Genomic DNA, 18,523 nt, shown 5'->3' with positions numbered 1-18,523 from the left:
CAAACGGACCCTGGGAGGACTGGAGGTCCACAGATCAGCGGAGGAATACTAGTGTAAAGTTGACCAACAGGTCCCCCACGCTGCAGGCGGGGCCTGGGGCTCCCTGGAGAAGCCAGCATTCTGGCTAATGGCCAGCTGACCTGCCGGCCTGCCTGGCAGCGCTACCCTGATGGAATGGAATCGGGAAACAGGATCCAATAGGTTGGCAGGCACTGGTGGAGAGCACGTTGGTTGTAGGCATGGTTTTCAACATTACAAAAATTGCAGCATGAAATTTGTCGAAGATTCTAGCTCAGTTCACCTGAAGTGAAAGTTTCACTGAGTCATACTTTTTGTATCAGTCAGGAGAAGCTGGTCTGCCGCAATAACAAACAGCCCTCAACTCTTAGTGGTGCTAGAACTTTCTTTTTCCCTCATGCTGCAAGTCTGTTATGCAGCAGGAGTGCCCTGGAGTTCAGGTTGCTGGAGGCTTCCCCACGCAGGTCATTGCTGCTTTCTGTGGCAGGGGAAAGAGGGTGCGGTAGGCCCAAGAACAGCCCCCCGCAATGTGCCTATACCCTGATCCTTGGAACCTTTGAATGTATTACATTACATGGCCAAGGGGAATTATAGTTGCAGAGGAAGCTAAAGTTCCTAATCAGTCGGTCTTAAAATAGGGCACTAAATGTATCCATAAGGCTCGTTAAAAAAGAGGGAAGCAACAGAGGTCCGAGTGATGCAATGTGGTAAGAGCTCAAACTGCTGTTGCTGGCTTTGAGGATGGAGGGAGAGGCTTTGGAACAAGGCACATGGGTGCCCTAAGAGCTGGAAAGAGCAAGGAAACGAATTTGCCCCTAGAGCCTCTGGAGAGGAACATCGCCCTGCCAACATCTTGATTTTGACCCAGTGAGGTCCACTTCAAACTTCTGAACTATGAAACTGTAAGATAAGCCTATGTTGTTTTCAGCCATTAAGTTTGTGGCCATTTGTTGTAGGCTCCAAGGAAAACTAATACAACTAATACAATAGGCATGGGGAATCATGCACCAGCCCTTAAATGCTCTGCCTGGAAATGGCATGTAGCACTTCTACTCATATTTCATTGGCTGGAGCAAGCTACACGGGCATGCTCGACTTCACAGGACGGGAGAAATTTGCCCAGCCTTGGAGGGGGATGGAGTATTGGTAAATATAGTGATATGTACTGTATGCTTGCTATCTATACCTCAGGCTTCTTCTATCTCCTATTCCATTAAAACAAGTGCTGGTGGCAATGCTTTAAGTTGATTTCATTACCAACTAATGGGTTGTGGCCCCTGCTTTGAAAAACATTGCTCTATAGACTCTTTTCTGCCCATGCGTCAGGGACCATATGACACACTCTAGGCAGAGCTGATTGGCCCAGGAATGGGACACCTGACCAAAGCTGACCAATGAAATTCCTCTCCTGGGACTTTGGAATTGGGCCATTCAGCAATTAACAGTGGGAAGCTGAGGGAGAGGCAGAAAAGAAAGAGGGTCAGAGTGAGAGCCAGTTGCAAGCCAAAATGATGGAGGAGCAGAAAAGCACTGAGTAAGCAGAGAGAGTTGGTCTACAAAGACAATGGAGCGGCCGCACAGAGAGCAGTGCAGCCGGCAGAACATGCAGCCCCAGAGGGAGAGGTGGAGAGAGACAGCAACCGTCTGAGAGGCTGATGGCTTCCCTGTTCCTGGCTCCAGCCCCTGTGCCTCCTGCCTGCGCACTCTTCCCGTGAGATTTTTGTCTCCTTATCATGCCCCCCTCCCTTTCTTGGGCTACCCTCGGTGGGTTTCTGTTCCTTGTCTCCAGTGAGCCTCACTCAGCTGCACCACCACCGGTGTTTCCTGTGTGGGACCGAGCTTTGGCTCGAGAACCCGGCTTGCGGGGCACAGAAGGGACTCGGGAGTAAACCAGATCCGGCCACTGCCCCGCAGTCTGGGTGTCTGGCTCTGACCATGTCTTGTGCGTTTGTGCTTGCTCTTCGAAGTGGACGGGCAGAAGCCATCTGCATGGTGCGTCACACATGGGGGGTCCCGGTGGCCTGGAAGCACTCCCACAGGGACCTTTTTGCTGACATTGGGGTCAAGAAGCTGGCACAGTTGCTTCGGGGAGGGCTGGACGGAGGGGAAAGGTGGCCACCGTTCGCCCGCCCGACCCTCCATTTCCTCATCTCTGAAATGGGACTGTGGGAGGATCGGCAGTGTTTGGGGAAAGACACTTCAAGACGTGACTAGGGCACAACACACTCTCAGATCTTGGGCAGCTGCTGCGGTGGTCTGAGGAGAAGGTGGCCCCCTGGCTGACTGAGAGTCAGAACGTCCCCCCTACTGGCCACCTTCCTGCCCCTGTTGCCCTCACTCTCCTCTCACCCCTTCACCGGCCCTGTCGTTTCTTCCTCTCCCTGCCCCTCTCTTGCCCTCATTTCCCCTCATTTCTGTTCCCGATCTCGATAAAAACACCTGCTGTAGAAAAGCAGCAGGGCTGGGTATGAAGCACCCAGCTTCCGGAGGCAGACATGCAGAATTGCGTCGGAATCCTGACGCTGTCCCCTGTTTGCTGTGCGTTCCTGGGCAGGTCACCACATCTCTCTGAACCCCCAGTTCATTATCTATGAGCACAGAGATATGTGGTAAAATGGGCTAGAATGCCCATTTTGCAGTGCTAATAGTAGAAAAAATTAGGCACTTAACAAAGGCTAGTTCCTTCTTACCTCCCTTCCTCCTTCCCTCCCTCCCTTTTAGATTATCACTCTTTCAGCCTGGCCCCCGGCCCCCTCCTGTGGCCAGGAGGCCACTTATCCCTGGGAGGGATCTCTGGTCTTCTCTGCAGGCCTAGCCCAACCTGGTAGCTGCTGGTTTAAACCATGTGATGTGTATTTTTTCTCACTTTAGCAATTATTACACTCCTGCTGACAGTGGCATCTTCACACTCCAAACACTGATAAATATTTATGAGGAGAAAAGCTCAGAACCCCTAGGGGATGTCAGGGAGGAATGTGCTAGGCCCTTCTTTGCAAGCCAAGCTCAGATGCATCAGCGTCCCTTGGGCCCCGGAATGAGGGGTGGCTGTGTGGGAGGCGGTGGAGGCAACACAGAGCCACCCCCCCCACACCCCCCTTGCAGGACAGACTGCTGCTGCCATGCTGTTGGCCTCCCCCTGCCTCGCCCAGGCTGCCTGTTGGACCTCCTGCTTCCGGGGAGGGACTGGGGCTGTGTGGTCCCTCTCGGCTGCACACGGGCCTGCCCCATCGCCCTGCGTCTGCTCCAAGTCTTGGCTTGTGACTGCTCCTCTCTCCCTCATTTTTGTTTTTGTTTTTATTTTTTTATTTGTTTGTTTCTTCATCTCCAATGCCATCTTTTATTTTCAGAGCTCCCGGGCCATGTCCCTATCCTGTCCTCTTCCTCCTCCAGCCCCTTCTCTTAACCCCTGGGTCTCTGTCTCTTTCACTTTTCTTCTCTCCCTCCCAACAGTACTGAGCGGTTCTGGGAATCTACAGTGAGGGGTTGGGGAGGGGCCTCTGGTGCTCAGAGGCAGCAGCAGCGGGAGAGGGCAGGGGAACTGCTGCAGCCTGCAGTGCACTCCGGAAGGCAGAGCGAGCCCTTGGTGGGACTGGGCGACAGGCCTCTGCCTGCCTCCACACCCAGAGGTCTGCTCTGTGGCCACGGGCATGTCCCCTCCCTCTCCTGGGCCTCAGTTTCTCAGCTGCTGATTCCTTCACTTGTTCATTCATTCACCCACTCAACTAATATTTATCGAGTCCTTGCTACTTGGCATTCATTAATGCATTTATTGAACACCTAATAGGTGCACCCTCCTGGGCACTTAGGATCCATCCAAGCAGAATCAGTTCTCAGGGAGCTGACGTGTTAGCAGAGCAGACAGGCATAATTGTAACCAGCGACTGTGCAGTAGGTTAGAAAGTGGTCAGTGCTGCGGGAAAAGGGAAAGTAGAGGGAGAAAAGAAGCGAGAGTGTGGGGTGGGACACAGGGGGAAGACCCCTCATTTAATGCTGGGATGCTGGGCAAGCAGGTCTGTGAGGAGTGTCCGGGGGAGGGGACTGCCAGAGCGAAGGCCCTGAGGCAGGAGCTGCCCTGACGTGTGGGAGGAACAGCCAGAGGCTCTGTGGCTGGAGGATGGAGGGAGGAGAGGCGGAGGCCATGTCGGGAGGTAAAGGAGGCAGAGCAGACGCTCAGACCGAGGCCAGTCCTCTGCCTGGACAGGGCAGGGTTTGAGTAAGTGCACAGCGGCGGTCTGACTTACATCTGGAAAGACTCCCTCCACCTGCTGGTTGAAGAACAGACTGAGGGGGCCATGGCCAGAGCCCGGGAGAGCTGTAATGGCAATACAGGTGCCTTGGCTGGGAGCAGTGGTGGAGATGGTGAGATCTGGGTATGCTGGGCACTATTCCAGCTCTGAAGGCTGAGAAGGAGCCTGCAAAATCACTCCAGGCCCCTGGCCCTCAGCCCTGCTGAGGGATGGCCTGCAGGAGACTTCCCCTGGGCTAACCTTGGCCTTCCCTCTCTTTCTCTCCACAGGGTGTTCAAGAAGGCGAGCCCAAATGGAAAGGTGAGTCTACAACAGCTGCACCCCAGCTCCTGCCTGACCCCAAACTCTTGTCCTCTCTCGGGCATGTCTCCTGACCACGCAGGACCCTGCATATCCCCATCTGAGGCTGTTAAGAGGCCTTGGCCGCAGGGTTGGGGGCCCTTGGGAAACTCACTCCTGGGATTGGGGTGGTACAGTTCCCCTGGGCTCCAGGGAGCCCCTGCTCTGGTGTGGGGGTACATGGCTATCACAGAGAGACTTTGGTGTGAGTGCAGGAGCCAGAGAAGTGCCAAGGGCCTCAGGGGCCCTGCCCCCTGGTGTGAGAGGCCCCTAGAGGCTGTCTACCAAACCGGGCGTCCTCGAGTTGTCGGGGCAGCTCCCAGTGCCCCTCCTGTTGGATTTCTTCCTGCAGGCCCCAGGCTCCATCCTGCCTCCCTCTCAGCTCAGCACATAGATGGTGCTGACATCAGTCACGTCAGGCCCCGGTGAGCCGGTGGGGTTGGGGTAGGCGGCACCGAGATAAATAAGCACAGGCCCTCCACTAGGCGCCAGACGGGGTAGGCAGACACGAAAGCGATCATTCCCATCTACAGTGACAGGTGTGAGACAAAGGGCTGCCCTGGGGCTACAGGACCCAGCCTGGTGTGTGTTTCCAGGCAGGGCCTGGTAGAAAGGGCATTCTGGGCTTGCATGTAAGTAAGTCATAGGGAGTGTGTGTAGGGGTGGGGTGGGGGGTCATAGCAGTTGCGTCTGAGTGCCCAGAGGGAGGCTGAGGGAGCAGGAGCTGCGGCCGGGTGGCTGCGGGGCTGGGTCCTGGGGAGTCTGGTGGCGGGCACAGGGGCTTGGACCGCTGGCCTGGGCTGGCAAATGGCAGCTCATGGGCTCCCTCTGCAAACATCACTGGTCACCTTTCCCGCTGAGCCAGGATCCTGCCTGTCCCAGATTCCTCCTCAGCTCCGGCCAATCGTGCCATCAATCATAGTTGGCATTTGGAATGAAACCCATTTGTCATCTTGCCTCTGGGCACGGAGGCACCGTTAGAGGGTTTTCAGATGGGAACAGCAGCGTTGGATTAGCATTTCGGGAGGGCCCGGCTGGCTGAGGAGGGGTGGCCTGCGGGCTGTGATGGAGGGACTCATCGGGATCTGGGGACCGTGGAGGAGCAGGCGTCCAGGGTGACCCTCTGGACTCTAGCTCAGGGTCTCCCCTGAGGGCTGGCTGCCAAGTGGGGCTCCAGCTCTGGATCCCTCTCCGCTCAGAACACTGGCCCCCACAGGGGTGGGTTTCTGCTAGATTGTGCGGAAGGAGCTCAGGGTTCAGAGCTTCACTGGGTGTCCCTGCTCTCGTTTTCTCTGGGCCCTCAGAGACTCGCCCGGGACTCTGCTCAGCAGGCCTCTTGGCCGCTGTGGCTGCCCCACCCTCCGTGGTGCTGGACAAGAAGATTTCTCCAGGGCTGTGTCCTCATCAGTAAAATGGAAACAATAGCAACTTCTTCATAGAGGTTTAGAATGAACAGGTGCCTTCAAAATTGTACAAGGGTTTGTTATTCTTCGTATCGGGGCTGGGGCTCAGGTCCAAGGCCAGCTAGGGTTTCGGTGAGCGTCGGGGATGGGTCTGGAGTTTCAGGGGCAGCTCCCAAGGTTTCCTCCAGGGCCAGGGCCCGCGGCTTTCAGGAGCGTGTTCCCCGGGCCCACAGCTGCTAATGTCACCCTGCTCCTCTCGTCCGCAGCTCACCGTCTATCTGGGGAAGCGGGACTTTGTGGACCACATCGACCTCGTGGACCCTGTGGGTGAGTCTCTGGAGTCCAGGGAGGAAGGCAGAGGGGGAGGCGGGGCTGGCCAGGCCCCTCCCAGAGAAGGGTGTGTTGAAGCAGCCCAGGACAAGCCCTTGGGCCCCTGGTGCCAAGAATGGGGTGCGAGGGGCGTCCTGCTTTTCAGTCAGCAAACATTTATGGAGCAGCTTCCCCCCTTAGCTGAGGGTTAAGTGAGAAGGATGGAGGTGAGAATCAGGGGAGGAACCCTGGCGATGATAAGGAGGACGAGGACGATGATGACAGCAGCTCCCCACTACTCCCTGCCCCCACCCCATACAATTTACAGCATACACTGGGGGTGGCCACTGTTATTACCCCTGCTTCACAGAGGTGCTGACGAGGCCCAGAGAGGTTGCGTGACTTGCTCCAGGTCACAGAGCTAGCAGGTCACGGAGCCTGGATTCAAACCCAGGCAGCCTAGCCCTACAGAACCTGTGTTCTGCTGCCTCCTGACGGCACAGGCTGGGCGGTGGAAGGAAAACCCTGGGACTTGTGAGGTGGAGGCTGTTCTCATGGACATGCGGGTCCTCCCAGAGGCTGACGCCCTCCCCCAGGCCTTGCTCTCATTCAGGGCTCCTCAGCCTCGGTGCCCCTGGCTTGGAAGGTCGGGTAACACTTTGCTGTCGGGGCTCCACTGTGCATTGCAGGTGTTCCGCAGTACCCCTGGCCTCCACCCCCTAGACCCCGTTCTAGCATGACAAAAAGCATTTTTGGACATTGCTGAACGTCCCCTCGGAAGGCACGCTCACCCCTGGTTAGGAAGCTAAGAGCCATCGCTCTCCTTAGAAGAGCTTGATCTCATCGCCTCTTCCCACACCTGTTGGAGGGAGGGAGGCCCCAAGTCCCCCTGTTGTAGAGACGGGGGCAGTGAGGCCCGGAGAGGCTCAATGGTTTTTAAAGAGAGAAGACACGAACGAACCAAAGTGAGGCCGGTGGAGGGGACAGGCTGGGAGGGTGAGCACTGGAAACTGCACGAGGCCAAGTCCAGGTGAGGAAACTGAGGTGTGTTTGGGGAAATTCACAGAGACCGTGGCCAAGGTCATCGCACCACTGGGGCCGTCCTGGGGCTGGGAGGGCGGGAGCCAGCCCAGCCCGGGGTGGCGGAGCCCATGTGGGAGCAGCGCGCAGCAGCCGCCTCAGCTCTCCGAGAGGGAGACCTCCATGACCTTGGGACAGGAACCCTGGGGAGTCCCGGGTTGGCAGGGGTGCAAGCAGGGCCCGGGGCTGCGGAGATGCCAGCTCCCGTCCAGGGCCCCTCCCTCCTGCCCAGAGCAGGATGACCCCACTCTTCCTCCCCAGCCCTGTCTGGGGACACTGTTTGGTGTCCCCTGAGCTCAGTGTCCCCTCTGCCATTTGCATCTCCCCCCTGAACGGGCCCCTTGGAGGCTGTGGGCAAGCTTCCCAGTGTTCACCTGCGGCCTCCTTGGAGGTGCCATCTTCAGCCCACTGGCCTATTGAGAACCACAGTGGAGGTGGCACTGAGGCTGGGGGAGGGGGGGCGGGCTGAGGGAAGCAGCTCCCCCAGCACCCTGGGCACCCGAGAACTGCTCAGCAAGTGTTCGCAAGAGCACCTGCTGCATGGCAGGCCCTGTGTGGGCCCTGTGGGGGCCCCGAGGACTACCTTGGTCTTCTCTCGATGACCCTTCTTGCCCTTTAAGACCTGGTACAACTCCCGTCCTCCAGGGAGCCTCCCCTGAGGCCCCTGGCAGGAAGGAGTGTCCTGACTGGGACTTCTCCTCGCTGATTTCCCACTGAACCCCCAGTGCCAGCACGGAAGGAACACCCTCCATTAGGGAGGGATGGGCACTGGGGCTCTGGGAGGGGGTGGCACTTCCCCAGCCACCTGTCCCTTGACCTGCCCGGCATTGGGGTAGGACCCAGGGCCCTCTGGGCACTCACTTCCAGAGGTGGCCTCTGAGAGTCCCTGAGAGGTCAGCTGTGGGGGCATCGTGGGGTGGGGGGTGGGGGGGGGTTAGGGTGTGGGCAGAGAGAGATTGTGCTTGTTCAGTGCATCTAGCTGGGTCAAGTGTGGCCCGAGATGACTGGGGATGTGACCGTGAACCAGAGTGCTGGTCCCCGGGGGTTCTGGGCAGAGAAGAGGACCTTCGTGCCTGGCTGACCCCACCCTCCCAAGGCCTGGTCTTGGGACGTTCTCCGTGGTGTCATGTACACTGAGCCCCATCTACTGCTTTAATGCATGCACTGGCTCAGTCCTCACAGGAGCCCGACGAGGTGGGCACAGCAGGGCCACTCACCTGGCTCTGCAAACCCCAAAGCCAAGAGCTCTGAAAGTCTAAAACTGTTCATGAGTTTGGTGCAGGATTAGAAGGCCAGTCATGCCTTATGGCCCCTCAGTGAGAATACTCACGTCTCCCAGCAGAGGGAGCGTGGGTTTGAGCGATGGGCATGGCCCGATCCTGCAGGGGGCATCAGAGAGTGCATGGAGGATGGACCCGATGGCCTTCCTACAATTCAGAACTTCTAAATTCCAAATGATACCCGACAACAGGGGGTTTGGGCCCCAATTATTATCATGACAGATACACAAAAGTAACCCCCCGAAAGTCACCAGCTGGGTCTGTAAGGCCAGCCGGGGGTGGCAGGGGTACTGTGCCGTCCCCCTGGGTGCTGGTCTCCTGTTTCTCTTGTGGTGCTTTTGGACAGACAGGCAGACGGTGGGGTTTGTGGTTGAGTTTGGGTTTTGCTTGGTGTTCAGGGCTTAGGAGTTTGAGAGGTTGGGTTGGGAGGGTCTACTCAACTCTCTGTCCTCCCTCCAGACGGTGTGGTCCTGGTGGATCCTGAGTACCTCAAGGAGAGGAAAGGTGAGGCCCCACCCCCGGCCTGTCCAGGGGCCTCCTCTTCCCCTGCCAACCTCCAGCCTAGAGTCCCCCTGACTCCCAGGCAGGGCAGCAGCCAATCATATTGCCTCTCCCAGCCCATCCCCATCGGTTCTTCCCTCCATAGCCCCACCGCACATCTGAGCAGGAGCCCCGGCCTCCTCCGGCCTGGGGCGGCCCTGCACCGGGCCACCACCGGGGAGAACCATTTCAATGCCCGAGCACTATCACATCCATATAGAATGACGGTCCCAAGGCTGGGCTGCACCAGGGCGGGAGTTAGAGTCTCATTTTACAGAAGAAACAGCTGATTGCTGGGGAGGTGCAGGGCCTGTCCAAGGTCAGCAGGAAGACGGGAGGTGGGGGTTAGATTGGGCAAGACCCCGGGCCTTCATCCAGAACCACCTATTTGTGCCCCTTCACACACGCCCTGGCTCGAGTGGGGTGGGGGTGGGGAAGGACAGATCTGGTCCAGCGGTCAGCCCCTACTTCCTCCAGGTGCCAGGCCACAGGTGGCTCTCCCAGGTCCCCAGTGCCCCGTCCCAAGGGCAGTGCAGCCCTCTCCATGGGAACTGTGGGGCAGACCTGTGGCCGCCAGCTGGGCCAATCTCAGGGCTATGGCTGCGGTTGTGGGGGGCTTGCTCGGTGCCCTCCTGGCCCCCCCCTCAGTGCCCCCTGCTCCCACAGTCTATGTGACACTGACCTGCGCCTTCCGCTACGGCCGGGAGGACCTGGATGTCCTGGGCCTGACCTTTCGCAAGGACCTGTTTGTGGCCAACGTGCAGTCCTTCCCGCCGGCCCCCGAGGACAAGAAGCCCCTGACGCGGCTGCAGGAGCGCCTCATCAAGAAGCTGGGCGAGCACGCCTACCCGTTCACCTTTGAGGTCAGGGACCGCATTCCAGAAGCATCACCTGTAGGGAAGCGCTCTGGGCGGGCACGCAGGGGAAGCTGGGGCAGTGTGTGTTGGGACCCGGGGCACTGCTGTACGGCCTGGTAAGTGCCTCTTGTCTGGCCTCTGCCAGGGGTGTCACCCTTACCTCTGAGCTGCTCCCAGACCCTCCTGAGTCCAGGTCACTGGTGGGAGAAAGAGGGTACGGGGGGCTGCAGACAAAGGGGCCCTTTCTTGCCCCCGGGTCACCACAGGGCTGTCTCCTCCCTCAGACTGGCTGCCCACTTGCCCAGCCTCTGCCCGGCTCACAGACAGGGATGGCAAGTAGTGGATTTCCCTGCTCCACCCACTGTCCATTCCGAGACCCCCACATCCTGGGTTTTCACGAGCCCTGTTTCTCAGACTCTGACTGTGACGTGACGAAGTGATCTCTCCTTGCTGTCCGGAGGGTAGAGAAGGGGAGGCAGTGCGGCTCATCCTCTCCTTCACAAGTGCCTTGGTTTTCTGTGGCTGCGGAAACAACCTACCGCAAACATGGTGGCAATTAAACCCGCCAATTAAAGTACAGACTTATTACCTTATTACCTGGGTGAGGTCAGAAGTCAGAAATGGGCCTCACCGGGCTAAAACCGGGGTGTCAGCAGGGCCCCATTCTTTCTGGAGCTCGGGGGTGGGGTAGGGGGAGAATCTGTTTCCTTGCCTTTTCCAGCTTCTAAAGTCCGCTCACGTTTTGGCTCGTAGCCTATCCCTGCCCCCCACCCGCCACGTGAGTCTTTCTCACAGCCCGTCTCTGACACTGACTTCTGCTTTCACTGTTAAGGAGCCTCGTGGTTACATCCAGGGTAATCTCTGCATCGCGAGATCCTTAATCACATACATAAAGTCCCTTTGCCATGAAAGGCAACACAGTCATAGGTTTGGGGATTAGGATATGGACATCGTTTGGGCCGTTATTCTGCCCACCACAGCAGACATCCTGGGGAGATCTTTTTCAACTGTTGGTCCATGAGGACTGGGCTAGGCTGAACCTTTGGATGGAGAGAAACACTGTGGTCACTGGCTTTACTGGAGGGGTCACTGGCTTTACTGGAGGTGCCTTTGGCCCCATGTGGGGCGTGGCTTGGCACAGTCTGATGGGGGAGGCGTGGTGTGCCCTCTGGAGCCCCTAACCTGACGGGAGAGACGTGCCTGTCTTTGGAGTGCCCTGGTCTGAGGAGCGAGCGTGCATTCTCCTGAGGCAGGAGACCTGGGGCGGTGAGCGGTGAACATGGCAGGAGGCTCATTCTGGCTGTCTTCTCCACAGATCCCTCCGAACCTCCCGTGCTCGGTGACATTGCAGCCAGGGCCTGAAGACACGGGGAAGGTGGGTCGCCCCAAAGGGAGCATCTGTCTGAGTATGACACTTGTGTTCCCCGGTCCCTGGCCTCCTCTCCAGGAGGTGCTGGAGCCCTCCCTGTAGAAGCCCCCTTGTGTCGAGGCGAGTCTAATCTGTCTGTTCACCGAGAGGGTAGCAGATGCGGTGCCGTCCTTACCCCGAGCTCAGTGGTGTGTCCAAAGGCTCTCCCGAGTCACTCTCGCCGATCTTGGTGTCGGCTGCAACAGGACCACACATTCTCTGGATGACCACCTGGCCTCACACCTCATGTGGAGGTGCACTCATTTCAGAGGTGGGAAAACTGAGGCTCAGAGAGAAGTGACCCCACTAGTATCACAGGCCCCGACCTCAGCCCAGGCTTCCTCCTCTGTGAAATGGAGGTAATGGGATGTGCCTCCTCGTGCGGTGCGAGGGCGAGTGAGCCGCTGCCGCGGTGCCCATGGTGCCCACTGTGCATGCACACGCTGCTCCCAAACAGGGCACCGAGGGTCCTGTTATGTCTGGGCGGCTGCCCTGGTGAGGGTGACCACCAGGCGAGCCAGGAGTCCGCAGAATATAGCCCTGTTGGGGTGGCTTGGGATGCCCCGCGTTGGGGGAGCTGGGGAGCAGCCCTGTGGGAAGGTCAGGTGGGGGAGGCGCATCCACAAAGGGAGGCAGCACGGCCCTGGGGCGGAGCGCAGGGCTCCCGAGTCAAACCGAGGGCCTGTGGGGGCTGGGGGCGGTTTGGGGCTCCGCTCCAGTGTCCTCTCTGTGAGAGGAGAGGGCGACTGGCGGTGCTCTTGGGACTCTGCCCACCCCAAGGCCCTGCAGTCAGCGACCCCCTCCCCACAGGCCTGTGGTGTGGACTATGAAGTCAAAGCCTTCTGTGCAGAGAACCTGGAGGAGAAGATCCACAAACGGTGAGAAGACCGCAGCGTCGGGCTCGGGTGTGGACTGCCTACTGGCGGGGAGAGGGGCAGGCCAGGCAGGGTCAGGGGAGAGATAAGTGACAATGCCTGGAAGTACTTGAGGAGGGGCCACGCATTCCAGCACTGGGAGGTCTGACCAGGGCCCTCTGGACATCTGGCCGGTCACAGAGGGCTTCCTGGGGAGGTGGCTTAATGGCCCTGGCTCAGGCCTTAGCATTTTTTCCTTCATGCTGTTGTACCTGCTTCCTCCCTCTCGCCGCCTCCAGACTGCATGTCTCTTTACTTTGTTTTGCAAAAAATCCCAAAAATTCAGATTGTTTTAAACAGTGAGTTAGTTCCCAGGCCATCCTAGACCCATTTCCCAGGTCTCTTCCTGGGAGGCTATCAGCGGCAGGTAGGAGTGGTAGGGGGTGTCTGTGGAGGCTTCTAAGTAAGGGAGAGAAGTGGGGAAAGTGAACCTACCCAGGTGAGGAGGGGGAGGGCAGCTCATGTCTTCAAGAGGGGAAGCGTTCTCTTGGAGAGGCACAGCCCTGGGCACACAGAGAGCCCAAGGCAGCCTGAAACAGCCGGCCTTGATTTCTGATGTGGGCTGCCTCCGCCCCCAACTCAGATACAATTTTCCCTGGACAGTTCCCGCCAGAGGCTGGCTGGCAGGCAATCTGTTAAGGAGTGGGCTGAGTCTGCCACCTGGTGGCTTCAGGGTGTATTGCAGGCATCTCCATCTCCAGCCTGGGCAGCTTGTGTGTGTTTGGGGGCGGGAAATGGGGCCCTTCTCCCTTGCTTCTCCACTTCTTCTTAAGGTCCGAGGTCAGGGGAGTGGAGGGGGATTGTGGTTTTGGGTGCTGGAGCCTGATCAGAGAAAGGAAGAGGAGCAACGTGGAGAATTGCCACCTGCTCCTCACCACCAATGGGACATTTTAAGTCCTCACCAGAGTTACTACTAATAATAGCAACTATCATTTATCAAAGATTAATTATGTGCTGGACAGTATTCAAAGTGGTGGGCGTGTATGAACTAATTTAGTTCTCATAGCAACCCTAAGAAATTGGTCCTGCTACTGTTGCTGTTTTACACATGAGGAACCGAGACACAGGTTAATTTACTCAAGGTCATAAGTTCGTAAGGGGAGAGCCAGGACTTTGCCCTGGCTAACCGGCCCAGGGAGTGGAGGTGGCTCCTCTGAGGAACAGGGATGCTGGCGTGCCCAGCGTGCCCCGGGGACTGCCTCACCGAGGCCCGGTTCCGCCCTCGTCCCGTTCTGCCCTGAGCTCCTGTCTCCATCACTGAGCCCACTCTTGTCTCTGGGCCTCTACCCCCTCCCCGAGTCTTTATCATCTTCCCAACCTGCATCCCCAGGGGGAATCCACGCCCCAGCACGGACCTGTCACCTCTCCAGGGTGCCGTTTGTTTCTGCATGGGGTCCCTGTCCCCTCTGCATATTTTTGTTTCATAGATGTTTAGCAGCATTTGTTAGCCAGCAGACACTGTCACGGGCACTGAGAAAACAGCAGTGAACAAGTGAGACAAAAATTTCTGTCCGTGAGGAGCTTACACTGTCAGATAACAGAAGGGATACCGCAAGTGAATACATAGTCTCTTTCTTATTGTCCTGCTGGCCACTAGCACACAGACCGAGAGGACATGCTGCTGGGGGTGGTTCGGCTCTGGTGTTGTGGGTGTTCAGACCAGGAGAAGATCCAAGTAGGTGTATCCAGGAAGGTTCTCTGGAAGAGGAGGCATTTAGCTGGGCCTTGAAGAAGGAAGCAAGTGAGGGCAGAAGCAGTGGGAAGAGGGTACTGTAGGCAGGGATCCCATGCAAATGAAGCTTCAGAGAAAGAACTAGATAGAGCATCAGGGATGATAGTGAGGATGTGGGGGTGGCTGGGGACAGGATGAGGGAAGATGGAGTAGGGCCAGGTGGTGACAAGGCTTCTATGCCAATCTCTGCAGTTTGGACTGGAGTCTGAGGCTGTGGGCCACAATGGCCATTTCTTGAGCAGGAGGATTGAGAATTGCAAGGAAAGTCACCAGCGGCAGGTGACTCTGGTCATCTTTGCTCTGCCCATCCCCACCAGGAATTCTGTGCGCCTGGTCATCAGGAAGGTTCAGTATGCCCCGGAGAGGCCTGGCCCCCAGCCCACAGCCGAGACCACCAGGCAGTTCCTGATGTCAGACAAGCCGTTGCATCTTGAGGCCTCCCTGGACAAGGAGGTAGGGGGCTCAGACTTGGGGGCGAGGGGTGCCTCTGTCAGGGCTGGGACTGCTCAGATCCCAGCTTTTCCTGGCCTCAGGACGCTTCAGGTAGGATCTTCTGCCCCCAGCTGTAGGAGCACTGGGCTCTGGGGACCTGAGATTTCCCTCGGGGTTTTGGGGAAGCTTCTTAAGACCTAACATGGTGTCAGAAGGAGACATGATCCTGAAGGATGAGACTGCAGAAATCAGTGCAGCCCCTGAAGGGTCCTGGTCCTGGTGACCTCCCTGCACCCCCATCCGCCCTCGGGCTGCGAGCATCCCTTACCCCTCTCTGGGGACCACTGAAAGCAAGTGCTTGGGGCAAGACTCAAGTTGAGGTCCCTCCATGAGGATTCAGAGCTGGTTCCCTCAGTGAGTGGGCCAGTTCTTCCCCACCTCTCTCCAGCTTCTTCTAGATCCTCCCGCATCTAAAATTCTAGGCGGCCAGAGCTGGCAGGGACTTGATACGTCACCCCATAGTCCAGCTTCCCTATCATACACAGGAGAAAACGGAGCTAGACTAGGGGGCAAACAGGAGAAAGCAGAGGCTTAGGAAGCCTGCCCAAGGTCACACCGCTCTCCTCGTTGCTGTTATTATTGTTATCATCATTTCTGGTGAGCAAGCGGGGACTGGTGTGCAGAAGCATCACCTTCTAACTCAACAACCTGTCAAGGTCCCACAGAGGGACTGCAGTCTAACGTGCCAGGTGGCTTGGCATCAGCGGGGAGTGGCTGATGAACTAGGGGCCCGTGTCAGAGTGCCCAAGGTCTGGGGAGCCTGGGAGACCTGTGTGAGGCCTCTCCTGCCTCCCCCTCTCTGGAGCTTGGGGTCCTCCCACCCAGCCCTGCTCCCTCCTTCCGCCTCCCAGATCTACTACCACGGAGAGCCCATCAGTGTCAACGTCCATGTCACCAACAACACCAACAAGACCGTGAAGAAGATCAAGATCTCGGGTACCGTGGGTGGAGGGCGGGCCAAAGGGGGTCCTCCCACGGGGCGGGGGTGGCTGAAGGCTCTCCCCTTGTTAGCAGCCTTGTAAGTAACTGCTGAGTACCCAGGCCCCGCTCTAAGCCAAAGGGCGAGGCTTTGAGGCTGCCTATTGGCCAGGTAATGCGTGGACTTTGTAAGCTGCCTCCTCTTGGGTTCCCTTGGCGCAGGGCAAAGCTGTCCTCGAGGGGAAGACTTCTTGGTCGTGGAAGGGTGTGGGTGTGTTTGGGCAGCCCTTTGGGTGGAGGGTGGGGATGGTCACCTGCGGAAGCTTCCAGTGGACTCTGGCCATTGCCTGGGGCTAAGCACCCCCAACTCAGGGGAGCCTGGGGTGCCTGGGAGCTGCACCCCAATTCACACCACCTCATTCCTCTCTCCCTCCCCAGTGCGCCAGTATGCAGACATCTGCCTTTTCAACACAGCCCAGTACAAGTGCCCCGTGGCCATGGAAGAGGCCGAGTAAGTGAGCATAAGCCCAGTCCTGGACGTGTGGGATTGGGTGGGGGGAGGAGGAGCCCTGGGTCCCTTACAGGCCCAGGAGCCTCTTCTCCACCCGGCAGAGGCCTGGGCCTCGGACTTCCCTGCCACTCACAGTCCATGATCCTGACCCGCCTTTTAGAAAGCATTCACTTGATTCAGCTGTGAGATAATGTGTGCTACCGTCACAGAAAAGACCCACTAGAACTAGAATAACCAAATAAGAGCTAATGAATCTCAAGGGCCTAGGGTCATAATGATACTGTGTCAGAAACTTATACTGAAGGGAAGTACTTTATTCTGAGCTTCCTGGTAGCCAAGGCAAACAGGTTGACACACTAGGTACACAGCTGTTCTTGTCTGATGAAAGAATAATCCAGCTCATGGGGTAAAAGGGGTTGTGTGGGAGGGTAGATAATTTGTTGTTAGAAACATCTGGCTTTGAGGAGAGCTACTGTGATTGATCGTGGAACTTTGTTCCCAGCTTCTTAGCTGCTGAGGAAATGAGCGACCTCAACTGAAACATTTTTTTTTCTCACCAGAAGGAAGTAGATCCTCCTATTAGAAGACACATTTGGTTTTTTTCTTTTTTTCCTGGCCCTGCATGTAATTTTTTTGAGCAGTTAATGTCATTTAATATTTCTTATATGTGTGTGTTTGTTTATACGTCATAGCAATCAGTGTATCTGCAGCTAAAAACACTAAAAAACAAACCCACTTTCACAACGTTGCCCTGTGCTCTCCGAGAGGTCCTGGCTGGGTGGGGCGGGCTCTAGCTCGGGCCTCTCTACACCCGCCTCCCTTCTGCCCAGCGACACGGTGGCCCCCAGCTCCACGTTCTGCAAGGTCTACACGCTGACCCCCTTCCTGGCCAACAACCGGGAGAAGCGCGGCCTCGCCCTGGATGGGAAGCTCAAGCACGAAGACACGAACCTGGCCTCCAGCACCCTGTGAGGACACGCCGTCCCTCGTCCTGGCTCTGGAATGTCCGCCCTGTCCCCGTGGATCCACACCCGCCTTGGGCCCACCAGTGCCAGCGCTGGGTGGCATAGGTTCCCCTCTTCCCAAGCGTTGTCCAGGGTCCCTCCTCTTAGACAGCCAGGGAGCTTAGACGGCCAGGGAAAGCTGTCCCTTTATTCTCACCGCTATCCAGGAATGACCCAGGGGATATGATGGGCCCCTAGACCCACGCCCTTGGTCAGGGCTGGGCTCTGCTGGCTTGCTTGAGGGAGAGCAACCTGGAGAGGCCTCCTGCAAGAGGCAGCAGATCCTAACCTAGTGTCTTCAATCAGATGGGCTTTGTCCCTGAGGCATAGTGAGGCTGGTTGGGGCGGGGGGAATAGCTCCTCGAATGGCCTTAGCAAGAGACAGTGAATCGTGAGGGGGTTGGGGAGGCTGGACAGTTGAGGGCAGATGTGGGGGTGCCCCTCAAAGGCAGGGCTTCCATTCCTTCTGAGTTCCCACCCCCTCAGGGCACAGCTTCCCTTTCTCACACTGCTGTCTGCTCGCTCCTGGTGGCTGAGTGGTCCAGGAGAGGGCGATGGCCGCCGCCCCCCACCGCACCCCTCCCCTGCCAGGTCCTGCCCACCCAGGGAGCTCCCATGGACCGGCTTCCTCGTGTCACCTTGCAGGTTGAGGGAAGGAGCCAACAGAGAGATCCTGGGCATCATCGTTTCCTACAAAGTGAAAGTGAAGCTGGTGGTGTCTCGGGGCGGGTGAGTGTGCTGGTGCAGCCCCGACCCCCGAGTCCAGGGCCGTGCCCCTAGCCACCTGCAGCCTGCTGCCCCTTCCACCTGTTTGCTGGACGGTTTAGCTGCATCCGCCTTGAGGGTGAACCAAGCTCTAGGACTTCCTTTTCCGTCCCTTCTTCCTTCCTGCTGCTCTTCCTCCTCCTCTACCCCCTTACTCTCTCTCGTTTCAGAGGCCTTCAGCCCCAGCCTTGCCCCTCCCATCTTCCCCTCCTCTTTCTCCCCCGCCCCCTTCCTTAGCCTCCCCTCTGGGCACATGGGTTGGGGAGGCTTCACAGAGTCTGTGCTGTGGGGTGTCTGGGGGGCCCTGTGCCCCTCCTCACACCCTGGGGTATGGCACCCACCCCCACGCATGCCCATGATCATCTGCAGGGGGCTGAGGATCCCACCCACAGCTGGATGGGGGTGTTCTGACTCTCTCATTTTACAGATGGAGAAACAGAGGCCCAAATAGTTCCCCAAACCTTTCTTGCAGTCTCCTCCCCTAATCCCAGGTCATGGGCTGGGAGCTAGGGTCACGGCCGTGGACCATACTCAGTCCCAGACCTGGAGCACAGTCTGGCGCAGGGTGGCTCAGAAAGAGCTACTTTCCCCCTACTGTTGTTATAAACCTAGAATTAGGATTTCTAGGTTTTTAATTTGTCACAGAGCTTTTTTCTAGTTAATGCATTTGTACAAAAGGATGGGAAGGCTGGTGGCCTTCGATGTT

General features: G+C 57.6%; 1 protein-coding gene across 5 annotated transcripts in view; it reads left to right on the top strand.

Annotated features, from left to right (window-relative positions):
• Positions 1–18,523, top strand: part of ARRB1 (arrestin beta 1) — a 66,939-nt gene that overhangs the window by 41,956 nt on the left and 6,460 nt on the right. For 3 of the 5 annotated variants that reach the window (XM_045817783.1, XM_045817786.1, XM_045817785.1), the window contains 11 exons: positions 4,535–4,565; positions 6,274–6,334; positions 9,136–9,180; positions 9,883–10,079; positions 11,389–11,448; positions 12,292–12,359; positions 14,445–14,580; positions 15,471–15,555; positions 15,976–16,048; positions 16,879–17,016; positions 17,698–17,781. In XM_045817783.1, coding sequence (XP_045673739.1) covers positions 4,535–4,565; positions 6,274–6,334; positions 9,136–9,180; positions 9,883–10,079; positions 11,389–11,448; positions 12,292–12,359; positions 14,445–14,580; positions 15,471–15,555; positions 15,976–16,048; positions 16,879–17,016; positions 17,698–17,781 — 978 coding nt within the window. Of the gene's footprint in view, positions 1–1,658; positions 1,730–4,534; positions 4,566–6,273; positions 6,335–9,135; positions 9,181–9,882; positions 10,080–11,388; positions 11,449–12,291; positions 12,360–14,444; positions 14,581–15,470; positions 15,556–15,975; positions 16,049–16,878; positions 17,017–17,697; positions 17,782–18,523 lie in introns of those variants that run through there. The other 2 variants (XM_045817782.1, XM_045817781.1) reach the window with 1 other exon arrangement.

The sequence above is a fragment of the Phyllostomus hastatus genome, unplaced genomic scaffold (genome assembly GCF_019186645.2).
Source record: "Phyllostomus hastatus isolate PE091 unplaced genomic scaffold, TTU_PhHast_1.1 phas_scaffold_317, whole genome shotgun sequence".
In the NCBI taxonomy this organism is placed as follows: Eukaryota; Metazoa; Chordata; class Mammalia; order Chiroptera; family Phyllostomidae; genus Phyllostomus; species Phyllostomus hastatus.
Note: the sequence above shows the minus strand (reverse complement) of the source record. Positions and strands in the feature narration are given on the sequence as shown.